The sequence below is a fragment of the Branchiostoma floridae genome, chromosome 3 (assembly GCF_000003815.2).
Source record: "Branchiostoma floridae strain S238N-H82 chromosome 3, Bfl_VNyyK, whole genome shotgun sequence".
Classification (NCBI taxonomy): domain Eukaryota; kingdom Metazoa; phylum Chordata; class Leptocardii; order Amphioxiformes; family Branchiostomatidae; genus Branchiostoma; species Branchiostoma floridae.
Genome location: NC_049981.1, coordinates 11,925,806 through 11,942,561, shown reverse-complemented (window position 1 = coordinate 11,942,561; position 16,756 = coordinate 11,925,806). Strand labels below are relative to the sequence as shown.

Below are 16,756 nucleotides of genomic sequence, written 5' to 3'. Positions count from 1 at the left end.
GTTAGCTTTTAGATATTTGAAGGGTTAGGGTTAGGGTTAGGGTTAGGGTTAGGGTTAGGGTCCAGGTCAAGGTCAAGGTCAGGGTCAGGGTCAGGGTCAGGGTTAGGGATAGGGTTATGGGTTTGATGCCAAAACAATTTCGCCTAGGGGTACCGTAGCTGTAACCCCGAGGGCGGCCAATCTTTGTCGAGCAGAAGGGTGATTCTTAAAGAAATGTTTAGGGTCGCGTCTCCATGAAAACAGGTAAGACGGTCATCTCCAAGCAGATGTTGGGATGACATTGTCTCCAAAAGACAGGCCAGTGAGTGCCTGGAGTCTTGGCCTGGTGCAAATTTTGTCAGTATACCCAAATTTTCTATTCAGAGTTGCAATAGAGGGTACAGTGAATGAGCTGCAAAAATTTCAAGCGCACATCTTGATCCTAACCGCTTGTTTGTTCGAGATGGACGAATCCGAGACCATTGGTGTTTGTTTGCCTGTGTGTGTGTGTCTGTGCGTGTGTGTGCTTGTCCGTAGGTAGAAGTTTGTATGTTTGATTTAAAAACCTGCAGCCTTTGTGTGCGTGCGTGTGTGCGTGTCGTGTGTAAAAGCTTGTTTGTTCGAGATGGACGAATCCGAGACCATTGGTGTTTGTTTGCGTGTGTGTGTGTCTGTGCGTGTGTGTGCGTGTCCGTAGGTAGAAGTTTGTATGTTTGAGATAAAAAACCTGCAGCCTTTGTGTGCGTGCGTGTGTGCGTGTGCTGTGTAAAAGCTTGTTTGTTCCAGATGGACGAATCCGCGGCCATTGGTGTTTGCGTTTGTGTGTGTGTCTGTGCGTGTGTGTGCGTGTCCGTAGGTAGAAGTTTGTATGTTTGAGATAAAAAACCTGCAGCCTTTGTGTGCGTGCGTGTGTGCGTGTCGTTTGTAAAAGCTTGTTTGTTCGAGATGGACGAATCCGCGGCCATTGGTGTTTGTTTGCGTGTCTGTGTGTGTGTGTGCGCGTCCGTAGGTAGAAGTTTGTATGTTTGAGATAAAAAACCTGCAGCCTTAAGATGAACCTGGGAATAAAAATTTCCTTTTTTTTTCAGTGAACTCAACTCAACGTCAAAGTGGACTGTGTGACGACTTGAGCTTTCATGGGTCTGCATCACGTCAGAACTGCACCAGTATGCCGACGGCTTCTGTACCGATTTTCAGACTGCACTTTTGAACTGAATCGCTGGGGGGCGCTAATGCATGGTTTACATTTTGGTGAAAAGTTGCAATACTAGGTTAATCAGGCGATTCACCCTTGACCTTCAGCATCTTTGAAATGTCATCAGACATTCATATTGGATAACAACCTTGCCTGGCACAACTAACTTATACGTATACGTTCCATATACATTTCAAGTAATGCAGAAGAACAAGGAAGTCTTGGTTTTGACGGCTTTTTTTAATTGAATGAATGGATGCCTTTATTGTACGTTTCTGCTTTATTACAGTACAGACCAAGGTGAATGAAGTACAGTTCCAAGTCATTCTATGTACAGTTTGTGAGAGATTTGTAAACTGTCTATTGTAAAACATGTCATTTCCTTCGTCTTTGCAATCACAAAAGAAGCAAGGAGGAGTCGATTTCACTTTGTGGAATTGTATGAATAGTATGTATCTATACCTGTACTTGACCAGTGGGTGCATATGTGCAATAAATGTATTTGTCATTATCTTTTCTTGTAAGAAGAAGTTCTTGGCTCCAGTTAGTGGTTAAAAGAGTAATCGTATGTGGTAGACAATGCTAGTGTGATTGTTTGCTTGTGTTTGTGTGTGTGTGTGTGTGCGTTTGTGTGCGTGTTTGTGCGTGCGCGTGTGTGCGTGTCTGCGTGTGCGTTTGCATATGTGCGTGTGCGTGTGTAAAAGCGTAATGTAAGCGTGTATGCATGTACTCTTCTGTGGCTGGCTTCTTGTAACTTTGTTTAAAATTTAGTTATGGGGGGGGGCAGAGAGGGAGAGAGACTTTATTTGTATGCATATACATGTAACACTATATAAAGTTCATTCATTTATTCATTCATTCATTCATTCAATCATTCAGTCATTCTTTCTTTCAATCATCGGTGAAATGGAGTTAAATTCGCCCGCGTTTAAATCCGCCCGGGACTGTTAGCTTAGGTAAAATTCACGTCTTTTATTACAGATTGATTTGTACTGTTTTTGAGAGATTTAAACGCCATTTAATACCAACTTCATCTTATGCTACCATGCTGTATGTCTGTTATGTTGAATAGATAAAAGAAAATGAATGAAGAGACTTCTTTTACACAACCATTGGTTTATTCACGGCAATTCTGACTGCTTCACGTTGTACTGCAGGACAGGTGTCGCTGGTCAGTTTAGATGCGGTCACAAAACGTAAAGTATTTACATACGTACTTCTCACAGTTTAGATGCGGTCATAAAACGTAAAGTATTTACATACGTACAGGCAAAATATTTACATTGCGATCCCAAACGCAAAGGAGTTTACAACATGCACAACAGTTTTCATTCAACGGTGACATGTGAAATATGCACAATATTTACATTGTGATCCCAAACGCAAAGGAGTGTGAACATCCACAACAGTTGTGGGTGACATAAGAGAAAAAAATAACGAACAAAATTGCTTCTATCTGGCATGTCTACGTTTGTACACTACAAATACTGCAACTTTACTTGAAGTGTTTGCCAACGTGCCGAACACAGTTCTGTTTTGTGCTGAAACGCTTCTTGCATTGTCCGCACATAAAAGGTTTCTCTCCGGTGTGTGTTCTCAAATGAATTCTACAAGTTGACAGAGTTCTAAAAGTCTTGTCGCACTCTTCGCATTTGTAGGGTTTCTCACCAGTGTGCGTCCTCACATGGTCCTCCAAGGTATCCTTTCTGGAAAAGCTTTTGTCGCACTGTTCGCAGCTGTAGGGGCGCTCGCCTGTGTGTGCTCTAACGTGAACCACCAGCGTGTGTCTGCGGCTGAACGATTTTCCGCAGTGCTCGCATCTGTAGATTCCTGCCTCACTGAAATAACAACAATGTTGACATATGAGTTATAGGGAATTCAGTTTATACAGTATCTATATATTCCTCTACCATTAACTTCGGCCTTCGTCACATTTCCAAACCGAGGCGCGGCTGGGTAGATTTTGGGAAGGAAAAGTATGATATAAAAGAGACCAAACTACGCAAGACGTAAAAAAAAATAGTTGAGTATATCTCTACGTATACATCCATATGTTTCGTTTTCACAAGCAGTCCGGGGCCCGGCCGGGTAGCTTTCGGAAACGAAAAATCATACATAAGACAACGAAAGACACAAAACTTAAAACGTAGTCCTTTGACTTTACTTTCTCATATCTACACAACCTAATTATGCTATATGCTTGCTATTAGCTAATGAAACACAAACCTCATTTCCTGTGGTGTCCCGTCTACCTGATCCATTCGGCACTGACTAACACTCGGGTTAGTATAGGAAGGTTGCGATCTATGTTGTCTTGTTCAAGCCGGGAAAATAGGCATTATGAGTAAGCATGGAGTATCCAGGCACCTTATAAAGACGGCGCACGCTTTGACAGACAAAAATTTCATTGTTATGTAATCAAACACAATCATTCTACTGATCGCAATCGATGCAAAAATCCTCACGATTGAAAAGTAAACAAAGTGTGCCCGCCTATGATTTCCAATTAGCTCGCTTTGTTTAACAATTATCAATTCATCTTGAAGGGGGAAAATCAGTTCATTGTTGTCTTATCAAAGCCCGCTTCTTGTGCGAGGTAAAATTTGCCGAGCGCGTGGGTGCCGGGCCCCTGTGTACTTGGCGGCGGTGCTCGAGTACCTGACCGCCGAGATCCTCGAGCTGGCCGGTAACGCTGCCCGCGACAACAAGAAGACCAGGATCATCCCTCGTCACCTTCAACTGGCCGTCCGCAACGACGAGGAGTTGAACAAGCTGTTGTCCGGCGTCACCATTGCACAGGGCGGCGTTCTCCCCAACATCCACGCCGTGCTTCTGCCCAAGAAGACCAGCAAGGCTCAGTAAGATCCAGACGGAGAGATTTAAACCCCGGCCCTTTTCAGGGCCACCCACATCCTCTCGAAAGAACTGTATCATGATCACTAAACTTACTTTACATACAGCTATTCTATAAGAAAACTAATACAGAAAATAAATGCGTGTATGAAATAACCCCCCCACCACACACACACACGCACACCAAAACAAAACACGCACATCTGCTTAGACAAATCTATACCTTTTCTATATTCCTGACAGACAACATTTGTGAGCAAGACTGGTTGCCATATCACGTCAGAAATGACCGCACTATAGTCTTCCTTACAAGTGTGTCGCTTCCTGCTAGCTGACATACCTCTATATTATATGTACGCGTGGTCAGAGAAAACGATAGAACACGTGAAGGGCGTACGTTGTATTTTCGCGGTCAGAAACGCATGGTTAAAACGTGGAAAACAAGTTTCTTTTTTCTTTTATTTGATTTCTTGGTTGTTTGGGGCTGGGAGTCTATTATTTCACAAGTACTAATTTAATCCCCTGTCGGCTGATTGGTTTGTGTGTGCAAGTATGGGCAAACGTGTAAACTGTGTAACAGTGATTCTGATTCAAATGTTGCAAGAAACGTGAACGATATAGATCTTTCTGGGAAAGGTAGGTGGCCCTGAAAAGGGCCGGGGTTGTCGATCTTGTTCTGATCCTGATTCTGATATGAAGCTGTACCAACTTCTAGCCAAGACACCCCAAGCGCGTTTGCACCACGTACATGCACCTGTAGTTTCTACGGCTATTTTTTTAGATCATTTCGGAAAAAGCACACGAAACGTTCACTTATGAGCCATACCTAGACGGTTTTATGGTGTTGAGGGCAGGCAGTGTAATACGATTTAATCCCTGCAAAGTTTACCTAAATCACTTATACGGACTGAAAGATCCGCACAAGTGTGGCCGCTCCCTAAAAATGTGGTCCGCTGTTCATTGTGTAGTTATGTGCTAGGGTCATCGTGAAACTCAGGCTTAGGTCACATTTCCAAACCTGGGTCCGGCCAGACAGCTTTCGGGAGAGAAAATAATGATATAAAAGTCAGCAAAATACACAAAATATCAAAAGAAGATTTATCGGCCTGAGTTGTCTGCATTTCAAGGTATACATTTTAATTTCTGTTTTTTTTTAAACATCCCGGTCGGGCCGGAAAGGTGAAACGGTGACCTAATCTTTATCAGTCATCAGTCTGGAGACACCTGTGCTGGTGCCAGTAAAAGGCTGTTCACGGCTACGGAAAGGAAAATTAATCCATGTTGGAATTTCCTTTGTGGGCTCCGTTCTTCGAGTGTGGTGTGAAATAAGTAAATAAAGACTTTATTCATTCGTAAGCACCATCGCCTTTTGGATTTTTGTGCTTTCTGTCGTAAAGCAAGTAGAGCCGATGGTACAAGTAGATGCGTTTTAAAAATGGCAACATATTCTGTTAATATGTGAAAAATACGCAGACTCTTTGGCCTTGCTGTTCTTTTGTCGGCCGGAAGAAAGGGAAATACCGACTCTTTTCACGGCCACCAACGTAATCCCTGAAGCCGTACATCGTTCACGCTTGCTTTCCCATTGTGCCGTATTGTACTTGTTTGTTTAAGCCTCAGTGCAAACTATTTTCATGTAAGGCTGGGGCGGGGCTTGCTTTCTATTGGCGGGAACTTCCCCTGCTAACAATTCTTTCTTATCCATCGCTCTAAGCTACTAAATCTTACCGCACTTATATACCACCGGCGCTTTTAGAAATAACGAGAAGAAGGAGAAGATGGGGTCTCATATTAGGGACGTTTTAAATGGCCGGCGTAAAAAAATAGTTCGGCTACCATTTTTGAATGATTGGCTGGAAGACTGCGTACACGTCACAGGTGATTCCAGCAATTTTGTGGCAACTGACGAGCTGCGTCACGCTCACCAGACGTACTGTGAGATCAGGTCGGATTCGGACAGACAAATGGCTGCTATGTTAACAAAGCGACGCTTCGAGAGGCAAGTTGCATCGGCACTTCTAAGCAAAAACCGACGCGGCAAAGTACTGGTCGACCGTAAAAAGCTTCAGAAAGGTGTAAGAGGGTATTCCGGTATACAACTCACAAGACCCAGCAGACATCTACAGCGGACAACCAGGCAAGACATGCTCCACTATTTGACGAAAACGCCTTTAGATAGGCACGTTCCGTTTCGCGCAAGGCAGGTCAAAAAAGATTTCAGAATGGCTGGACTCTGTGCTATAGCATCGGAAACAATTCGTCGCGGATCGATTGTTGCTGAGTACAGAGGTCAACGATTATCAGACGAGCAGGCGCATGTTCGCCTAGCCAACATGCCAGACGGTGAACACGCCAAACTTCTATGGGTGTACACGAATGGAAAACCACCGACTGTAATTGACGGGAGTCGCTCTGACCACAATCCGGCAGCGCTGATTAACCACAGCCGAAATAATGCAAATCTTAAGGCTTCAACTGTCACAGGAGGACATTTAGACGGTCCAGCAGTCATTCTGATAGCCAAACGGGACATTGCATGTGGAACTGAGCTGCTGTTTGACTACGGGGAGAAACACGGACCAGACTTTTTGAGGCAGTCTCAGACGCTATGCCCACTCTCTATCTCGGAGACCGACAAAGAAGAGCCCGTTCCTTGTCAGGATCTCTCGTACCTGACCGAATGAGAGCTATGTATCCGCCACGAACCAGAAAACATCCGGCCCTTTTTAGGGCCATAAACATGATCACAAAAGGACTATATTCCTCACGTAGTTGTGGTTACTGCATGTATTGTTATTATGAATTAGGTTTTTAATCCTACTATTAAAAAATGCAACGATAGACCCGGGTACCCTGTCCATTCGTACTGTTTATTTGTGTGTGTGTGTGTGTGTGTGTGTGTGTGTGTGTGTGTGTGTGTGCGCACGTCTGTCCAATGTTTGTGAAATATGTAATGGAAAGTTGGAATGATGCAAAATTGATACGACATCGCTCTTTCTGGTAAATGTTGGTGGCCCTGAAAAGGGCCAGTGTTTTCAAAATACAAACTCGTCTGCACGTCGCAGCCAGTAAAAGGTCTTTGGTCCTTCTCTCTCTCTCTCTCTCTCTCCCTCCTGCCCTCTCTCTCTCTCTCTCTTTGTGCCGAGTCTACGAAGGCGTTAGTAGCTGTTGCATAAATTCCCAAACATTTCGTGATGATTGCCGCTGAAACTTTCCAACTTTCCTCTCTTTCTGTTGACTGGCAAATGACACCATTTGATTTCTTGCTGCGGCAGGTAAAATATTTTTTTTGATTTCCCACACGTTGCGTTCATGACGGAGGTCTGTTGACTGCGTTCTATTCATCCTGTTATGAGGAAATCATAGCAAACGAATAGCATGTAGAAGTGACGTGGTGGTCTCCCGCCCCACTGGCGCCAAAGCCAACCAGCGACAGGTGTAGTCTTCTCTGTCGATTTCACGCCCGCGTTTAACACAGCACAATCCACTAATTTGCATGGTAATATCATATAAACCCTCTGACGCGGAGCCGAAGTTCATGTGAGAACCTCGAGTCATGCCGCCGAGTGTTAAAATCGAATTTTGCAAGTCTCCATCCACAGGAAACAAGAATCGTGGAAAGCCAAGACGGAGAAGGGAGACCTTCGGTTTCTGCATCAACAAGGTTCTCAAACTACTGCATCCTGATATGGGCCTGTCAACAAAGGCGGTGGCCATTGTGAACTGCTTTGTGAACGATATTTTGGAGCGCATTGCGGCGGAGGCTTCTTTTCTGGCTAGCTACAACAAGCGCTGCACCATCAGTAGCCGCGAGATCCAGACAGCCGTCAGACTCATTTTGCCTGGATACCTGGCCAAGTTTTCTGCAATCGAAGGGACCAAGGCCATCAGAAATTTCTCTAGTCACAAGTAAATCCACCGAGAGTACCCAAGATAACCCCGGCCTTTTTCAAGGCATATTACGTCTCCAATAAAGGGCTATAGCAATCACAACCTCCAATCCCCAAACTCCGACCTGCGCTCATGCAGGCAACATAATACTATGAATAGATTCAAACAAACAAACAAAAACAACAATGCAAGTGTCTACTCTAGTCTAACGCTAGTAAAGGCTAACTCTAGATCCTGAGTTATTAGGTTCGATATGTACCTGTAGTCGGAAAGAACGAGTAAACACGTGGGGATTGTGCTTTTGTTTTTATTTTCGTGTTCAGAAAACCATGATTAAAACGTGGCAATTGAGTAAGGGTGGTTTGTGTGTGCAATAGGAGGGGGAGAGGGACAAATGTCTAGACACGTAAACGATGTAGATCTTTCTTGGATATGTAAGTGGCCCTGAAAAGGGCCGGGGTCGTCGATCTTGTTCTGATCCTCCTTACGTGCGTTCCCCTCGGATGCGGCGTGCAAGCTGGATGTCCTTGGGGATGATGGACGAGCTCTGGAAGCGCAGGTCGGTCTGGACGTCTGCGGTGATGTCTCGCACCTGGCGCTGGAAGGGCAGCTTGCGGGTGAGAAGCTCCGTTGACTTCGGGTAGCGACGGATCTCTCTCAGGGCCACGGTGCCGGGCCTGTAGCGGTGAGGCTTCTTGACGCCACCGGTAGCCGGGGCGCTCTTGCTGGCAGTCTTGCTGGCCAGCTGCTTCCTGTAACCTTTAAGTGTGATGTTTTTCGGTAAGAGAGACACACGCTTGGAAAGCATGTATGCTTTTTTGAAGTCTTTGGTGTTATTTTGATCTCTTAAAGCGATAAGTGCCGATGATCTTGCAAAGGACAGATCTGTTTTGAAAACGGCAACATACTCTTTCAATAGGCGTAAAAAGCGCAGCTTGCGAGCTGTGCACTTGCTATCCTTTAGTAAAACCAATAATGACGAGATTGGAAAGGGAAGGTGCGTTTTGAAAGCGGCAACGTACTCTGTAATCAGACTCAAAACGCGCAGCTTGCTAGCCTTGTCCCTGCAACGGTGGTCCATTCTCTTGCTGGTCATTTTCGGGTCCTTTCGGGTCGAGGGGCGTCTGGTTGTAGACATACTGGCGGCCTTATTACTGCTTGTTGAATTCGATTCACAGAAGCGTCCTGTGTTGTAAGAGAAGAGCGAGAAAAGGCGATTAATCAGTCCAACACCGGAGCCAATAGTAGATTCAAGGACGTTTGCGACCTCTGATTGGCTAAGATATTCCCTCCGTATTCTCTGATTGGTTTTACTCTATCATCAGTTGGAAGCCCTACCACCTTTGGTTGGATTATGGAAAGTCTCCAAGAGACAAGAGGACATGGCACTTTGTTAATATCTACGCAAACGCCAAACGCATATATGCTTCTCCTTGAACTCTACGGAGAGCTCACTTTGAGGGGGCGGATTTCAACATGCCGCACGAAAGCGAGGGAGAGGAGGTGGGGATTGGGAAGGCTTGACCTGTCTCTGTCACATGCCCCGCCCCCACCCTGACGCCCACGGGTATGGCCACGCCCCTAGGATATATTTTGGGGGTAAAGAGACAACGACAGCATTACAAGCGACACACAAGACCACGATGAACATCGGATATCTCGCCCCAGCAGATGAGGAAGAGTGGGCTGGAACAATTCTGCTACCAACGGAAACGCCCGGCCTAGCAGACATCCTTCATGAAGTGGAAACGGAACTGAGTGAAATGAATGGAGACTTCATCATCCCTCTATTTGACGTGCTGTTCTGGGAGAAGACATACTCGTCAATAACCTGCTACTCTGTTCTGGACCTTCAGCAAACAATCACCAAACTGAAGACAGCTCACCCTGAAGTCAAGTATCTCGTGATCCTACCAGGAAGTTCATTATAGGCAAGACCCCGGCCCTTTTCAGGGCCACATACATCCGAATAAAGATCTGTATCGTTCACGCTATGATCATTGTGTGTTATTGTGATAAGAATGAGTACACATCCCTTAAAGACTGCTATAAAGAAATATTACTTTTAGTCAAGTCAAAGGTAACACATATCGAATTTACGACGCGGCGTGGTCCGCAACTTGCCACAGGTTTCAAGCTCTTGGGCCGAGCGAACTAAGCGTTCACTTAGGTCGTGCGATCGTCGCACGATATTAATGCCATGGGATTGTCAAGCAGGTCTTCACAGAACCAACCACCGACATGGGTCCCAAACAGCATTTTGTGTACCAAGAGAATTGAACTTTGCAGGAGACGTACATTTGTGTCCACCAAAATGCCCGAAGTTAGCGGTCGTACGACGACCACACGACCTATGTGACCACGCCCTTACACAGAGACCAAGGAATGAAAACAGACACGCAGTGAACTTGGTCACAGACTTGATGGTCTCTCATTATTTCCGCCTATGTATACTTATTCATTACGTGTAGGTTGTCAGGTGAAAACTTTATAACAGCTATCTCATACATTAGCACGGGCCTGGCCACTTTTGAATTGTAAGCAGCCGTAAAACGGTCTATCTTTGATCTTTTTCTCCGTGGGAACGCTTTGCTTCAAACTATTTCCTCTTTTGATGTAGCCGCTAATGATGTGACAAGGTGTTCACACACATATATTCCAGTACCTAATGACCCGTTACATTCCTCTATCGCAAATCTCGCCTTCTTGCTAATGTGAGAATTGAGCAAAAGACGTCGACGCAGCGTTTCTCTGGCGCCGAGATGTCTGGGTGGTTCGGTCCCAGAGTGAGCGTCCTTTGGCTAACCTGGACAGTACCATTCCATCCACCGACTGGTCCACACCCGGGTCTGAGGAAGGCGTCCCTTCTGCATTTCTGTGACTTCCACCCCTTATGGAAGAATTGTCCAATGATGATCACTGTGAGCAAAGGTAGGCAATCAGTTTTCAAGTTTTCTGAGTGTTGTTCCAGCTTTCTGAAACAAAGCTTAAGACATGGAATAGAATGAAGTTTACTCCCTGAGTAAAGCTAAGGGCACGACCCGACGCACGTGCAATTTGTCTGTAAGTGTTTTTTGGGGGGTGGCCGCGCACACAAAGTTTTGCCTGCACGTAAAGTTCTACGGCGTGTCTGCGTGCTCCAAAATCCGTCAGATTCCCTACGAGTTCGTGCGGAGGCGGTACTTACATCCCCAAAGATTGCTCACGTTTTGGCAAGTAGACAACACGTAGTTGCACGTACGGCGGGTTGTGCCTTTAGCTTAAAGGATGATAGAAGCCATCGATACTTTAAAATGTTCGGCCAGGATATGCCATGCTTTCGAAGTTGATCCTTGGTCGGGCACCGGTACTAGCGATCGGAAATGCTAACGAGACAGAAAGAAATGAAGTTGTAGCCTCCATGGTAGGCTTTCTCTTTTTTTAGGGCTATAATACATTTATTTGGCCGTCACTGGACTATGGTATGGTCCAACGACTCGAAACTAGACCATTATTTTTCCCGTTGTACGCACACAATCGTAAATTTTAGGTATATCGTGCACCAACATTGTGAAACATACCATGTCACTATATTTGTATTGAGGAATGATGCTGGATTAGTACAATAACGTAGATAGCCATGTAGTTTTAGTGTTATTTTCCGTACATTGATTGTGCCTGATGTACAATAAACTTAACATGACTTGTAACGACGATGAAATACACATTCAAAATTGCAATACACATTTTAGATTGGGCACAGGTGTTTGCTGTGTTCACATCTTTGCATCTTTTTTCAACTCTGAATATCACGGAACCTCAGATAGGTCCCTAAATAACCGCAAACGCCGTCACCTAATACTTTTATATGTAGACCGAAACACGCACATTTAAAGGACGATTGTGTACCTCTTGCCTCTTATGCAGGACTTTGGAGGACGTTCTCCGAGCGAACGATGATATTCTAGAAAAACACTCAATTCATCGATGTCTCGAGGGTGAGTTGGAGGCGATTTCACCCAACCCAGAGACCATTCGTCTTCAGACAGACACCGACGGCCTTACGCTAGAGCTGACATCCCTTCAGGCAATTCGTCCTCCATCAGACGTGTTTATTGCAACAAGATGGAAAACAAAGTGCTGCCGAAAGCTTGTGGAGAAGATGGCTCCACCCTGGCGTTACAGAACCGCACAACTTCAAACGTATGGAAGGGATGTTCCCGGCATTTTTCTCTGCCAGTCATTGTGTGGAACAAACATAGTGCTGTGCGCAGTTTTAAAACATGACACAGACACACAAGCCGCATCAGACTTCTATGAGCAACTCGGATCGTCTACCCTGGGAAGCTGGCTGTCGGAGCGGGCCGAGGGTCTGATCAAACGGACATGGCACGAGCTGCGCGAACTTGCACCAACGTCTAACACTCTCCTCCATAACTTAGCTCGACAGAAACTACAAACCGGTACTCCAATCAGAGTCTACAAGGCTGACTGGGTGCAATTCGCCATGGCCTTTGACAATGCCCTGGCGCAACAGATATCGGAAGACGGAGAAACGTGCCCATTCACGGTCAAAATAGTCCTTGAGTGTTTCGGCCAGAAAATGGCGCACAGCACGGAGAACAATGCCGCTCAGCTTGATGACGCAAATGCCACCCCTAACGTCGACCCGCTTAAGACGCTCGCCGACCTGAGAATGCGAATGGAGTTTGTGGGGAGGTCCGTTGTGCATATAGGTGTGTCAGTTGGCTTTCAGGATTGTTCTCTGTCCTCACTGTGGCATCGGAACTTGCACTACAAACTGTTCAACCAGAATTGGCAGAAGTACAGCGTTATGGGAATGGGCTCTGTCATCAACGTCACGACTCGAAAGGACAGAAGACCCGCGGCAGCGTTGTCCCGCGCAATGACAACTGACACATTTGATCTGACATACGCCCAAGCCTACAACCCGCTGTCTTCAAAAATGTCAAGCGGTTGGACAAAAGCACTGACAAGCGGTCTGCCAGTCACTCTAGCCGCAGCCTCTGGTCTGGCCCTCAACAATGCCACAAAGACCACACACGGTTTTGTGCAAACAGCCCTTGATGGAGCTGTGCAAGCCAGTCTTGAAGAGATTATAATGGACCTTAATCCACGCGCGCATGCCCGGTTTGAAGTGGTCCTGACATGTGACGGGGAAGACTTGACTACGGAAGCTGCTACAGAGCAGGTGAAATATCTAGTGGCGACGCTGAGGCGAGAATTGTCGGCTTCTATTCCAGTCATAATACCCGTGCATGCATCTGCCCTCCATCAATACGCTGTCAAGATTCTGGCCGACCTTACAAAGCCTATTATGGCGGCCAACGTAGAGAACACACAGGGCCATTCACGTCTTGAAGTCACTACCATAGCAATTTCCGAAGTGCTTTTCCGTCTGATGCTTTTTGGGCGGGTGGAAAGACGGAAAAGCGCGTACCTGCACGGTTTGGGGATTCACCCAGACAGTCCCTGGGAGGGATTCTCTAGCCTTGTGGAACCTAATGGCACCTCCGGATGGGCGTTAAAGGAAGGACTATTCGACACATGGGCGCGGGAAGGCCTGCTGTCTGCACCACCATGGCGTCTCGTTTCATCCAATGACAACGACATGCTTTGCAGAATGCACCAAACACTCTCCGCCATCCACAGTGCCTTTCAGGAGCACAACGGAAGAGACTGTGACACAAGCTTTGCACAAACAATGGCTGAGATCTACTGGAACCATGTTAAGTCAGACCTGACAGCAATAATGCTGTCAAGAAAAATGAGGGCCCTGACACAACAAGACGGAAGAGACGCCCTCTTTGATGGCACAGTTGAGGCGAGAGGGGTTAGGGTGACGGGAAAGATGGACGTTGGAAAGCTGGCCACCCTACTCTGTGAGGTTTCCTCGACCAACCTGCCGACATTCTGCAGCTGCGAAGCAGTAGTGGACACAGTCTCCAGACTTGGAATCTCGGCAGACAGTCTAAGACAGCAGATGCTAGAAGTTCTCCGACAAGACCAGGACCTGACTACATTTCCCTATGTCGACGCGAAGAAGTGCGGACTGAAGAGCGTCAGAGCGGGACTTCTGCTCCGAGTACAAGGGGGACAAAACGTCTACCGTGACGTCTGCATTCGGGCCCATTGTATAGTTTCGGAGGAGTTCGCAGCTCGGGTGAAGCCGGAAGCACACCAACCTTCCACGTCTTGAGTTTCCCCGGTTCTGAAGAGAATTGAATGCGTTTCAGAAGAGAACACTACGCTGATGACCAACTGCCTTGCCTATGTGTATGCGATTCTTCTTCACAAGAGGGGGTGTCAGCTACGTGTTCCTAGGGTCAAGACATTCCGGAGCAATAGGCACATACCGGTTCTGAAGCTACAACAGGCTAGAGTGCTGGGTAATGGTATGTCAGGCAATCTGAACACTTTGCATCAAGATATTGTCAGACTGACAAGCATTCAGGATAGGCGAGGCACAGACAATGGCAGTCCGCCAGAGTTATCCCTCGGTAGTGATAATGGATTACATGGGAGGAAATCAGCCAAACGTCCGAAAAGAAGGTTTCCCTTAACGGACGAAAGTGATGAAACGGCCAGAGATGGACATTAGGTTCATATATGATGCAAATAGATCACCTTGCCCATAATATTGTAACGATTGTCTATTGTACATTTTTAACTATGACGCACATTCATAGGAACGACAGTAAATGCGCGATTTCTGTTGTTTTTGCTGTTATGTTGTTGTTTGGAATAAAGATTGTCTGACTAAATGTTGTTTTTCGTCCTCTTTTCTTCCAAATGAAAGTATTAGTAATCAATTCCTTTATCTCGTCCATTGGCACTTCCCTGTAATAATGCAGAAGTAATCGCAAACGCTAACACTGACTAATGAATTTCGAATAGCAAGGAGAAATTGGCTCAACACCATTGAATACTAAAAGCAAACGACAGACAAACAAGTTACACCACTAGAATTGTGTTGTACTACAACCTCTTACTTATCTAACCGAGGAAAATATGTTTAGAAATGGTTTATTGGCGGTTATGTGCTGTAAAAACAATGCGTCACGTAGACAGAAAAAGTGTTGTACACGTCAAAGATAATCAGGCAATTTTAAACTTTAACCTTTGGCATCTACAAGAGGTCACTGCACTGGCGAACACCCGGAGATATATCACCACCACGAAAAGATGGGTAAAATATGCCAATTCTTCAACTTTGAACACTGTCTACAGCGTGGGAGTTGATGCATCGTACGTGTAGACGAAAGAGGCGTAAAGGTAGCAAAAACAGGCAAGTTCTTTAGCGATTCGACCGTTCCAGTTCGTGAAGGGGGAGGGGGGCATATACTCAATCTTTATTGACACGACAAAAGTACAGCGAGTTTCGTAAGGTCTACATGTATAACAACTAACGCTACCTACAACTGAACAGGCATGTATGGCTATCTATAAGTATGAAAGTCACCAAGGGAATTCCTGGGCAATCCTTTAGCTTTATTGTTTAGATAAATACATAAATCCACCGTAAGCATCTGGGTATGAAAGTGGGAGGGGGGCGGGCACAGATTCTTTCACATGCTAAGTAGCCAATTATGTGTTGGCACGCGAGGGGCGGGTTGAATATATCGCACCTATTGTTCATTGATTACTTGGGTAAACATACTCATCACTCATTGGCAATACAGGATCATCTGATTAGGGTCCCGAAGACTTTAGGCTGAGTGCCAAAGCAGTTGTTGGGGTCAGGGTCAGGGTAAAGCAGGTATGCTTAAAAAGGCAAATTCGCGGTCATTGCATGTTTGTTTGCGTGTGAGTCTGTGTGCGTGTGCTTGTGTAGAAGTTTGTATGTTTGAGCCTGCAGACTTTGTGTGTTTGTGTGTGTGTGTGTGTGTGTGTGTGAGTGTGTGTGCGTGTGCGTGTGTAGAAGTTTGTATGTTTGAGCCTGCAGACTTTGTGTGTTTGTTTGTGTGTGTGTGTGTGTGTGTGTGTGTGTGTGTGTCTGTGCGTGTGTGTGCGTGTGTCTGTGTGTGGTAGGTAGAAGTTTGTATGTTTGAGATAAAAAACCGGCAGCCTTTGTGTGCGTGTGTGTTCGCGTGTCGTTTGTAAAAGCTTGTTTGTTCGAGATGGACGAATCCGCGGCCATTGGTGTTTGTTTGCATGTGTTTGTGTCTGTGCGTGTGTGTGCGTGTCCGTAGGTAGAAGTTTGTATGTTTGAGATAAAAAACCTGCAGCCTTTGTGTGCGTGTGTGTTCGCGTGTCGTTTGTAAAAGCTTGTTTGTTCGAGATGGACGAATCCGTGGCCATTGGTGTTTCTTTGCGTGTGTGTTACTGTGTGTGTGTGTGCGTGTGTCTGTGGGTGTGTGTGCGTGTCCGTAGGTAGGTCAAGGTCAGGGTCAGGGTCAGGGTCAGGGTTAGGGATAGGATTATGGGTTTGATGCCAAAACAATTTCGCCTAGGGGTACCGTAGCTGTAACCCCGAGGGCGGCCAATCTTAGTCGAGCAGAAGGGCGATTCTTAAAGAAGTGTTTAGGGTCGCGTCTCCATGAAAACAGGTAAGACGGTCATCTCCAAGCAGATGTTGGGATGACATTGTCTCCAAAAGACAGGCCAGTGAGTGCCTGGAGTCTTGGCCTGGTGCAAATTTTGTCAGTATACCCAAATTTTCTATTCAGAGTTGCAATAGAGGGTACAGTGAATGAACTGCAAAAATTTCAAGCCCACATCCTCATCTTAACCCATATTGCACCTGGCGTTCTGTGTTGGGTTCGGCTCAGGGTTCGGGTTCGGGGTCGTGTATGTTGCACTGCTCCAAGAATTCGTTTTGACATTGCGGAGGCTACC

General features: G+C 46.0%; 5 protein-coding genes across 5 annotated transcripts; 3 read left to right on the top strand and 2 right to left on the bottom strand.

The window, feature by feature from the left end:
• Positions 1-1,893: 1,893 nt before the first annotated feature.
• Positions 1,894-3,493, bottom strand: LOC118412105 (protein krueppel-like). The gene is made up of 2 exons (XM_035814736.1): positions 3,401-3,493; positions 1,894-3,012 (listed from the first exon to the last, which is right to left on the bottom strand). Exons 1-2 carry the CDS (start codon positions 3,433-3,435, stop codon positions 2,670-2,672), a joined length of 378 nt encoding a protein of 125 aa, XP_035670629.1. The 5' UTR covers positions 3,436-3,493; the 3' UTR covers positions 1,894-2,669.
• Positions 3,494-3,793: 300 nt separating this feature from the next.
• Positions 3,794-6,855, top strand: LOC118412104 (histone-lysine N-methyltransferase set-1-like). Its single transcript, XM_035814735.1, has one exon. The coding sequence runs from the start codon at positions 5,806-5,808 to the stop codon at positions 6,709-6,711; it is 906 nt and encodes a 301-aa protein (XP_035670628.1). The 5' UTR covers positions 3,794-5,805; the 3' UTR covers positions 6,712-6,855.
• A 728-nt stretch (positions 6,856-7,583) lies between these two features.
• On the top strand, positions 7,584-7,940 carry LOC118411690 (late histone H2B.L4-like). The gene has a single exon (XM_035814168.1). The coding sequence runs from the start codon at positions 7,584-7,586 to the stop codon at positions 7,938-7,940; it is 357 nt and encodes a 118-aa protein (XP_035670061.1).
• A 462-nt stretch (positions 7,941-8,402) lies between these two features.
• Positions 8,403-8,726, bottom strand: LOC118411688 (histone H3-like). Its single transcript, XM_035814166.1, has one exon. The coding sequence runs from the start codon at positions 8,724-8,726 to the stop codon at positions 8,403-8,405; it is 324 nt and encodes a 107-aa protein (XP_035670059.1).
• Positions 8,727-10,714: 1,988 nt separating this feature from the next.
• On the top strand, positions 10,715-14,637 carry LOC118412102. Its single transcript, XM_035814734.1, has 2 exons — positions 10,715-10,849; positions 11,825-14,637. Exons 1-2 carry the CDS (start codon positions 10,812-10,814, stop codon positions 14,115-14,117), a joined length of 2,331 nt encoding a protein of 776 aa, XP_035670627.1. The 5' UTR covers positions 10,715-10,811; the 3' UTR covers positions 14,118-14,637.
• Positions 14,638-16,756: the final 2,119 nt, after the last annotated feature.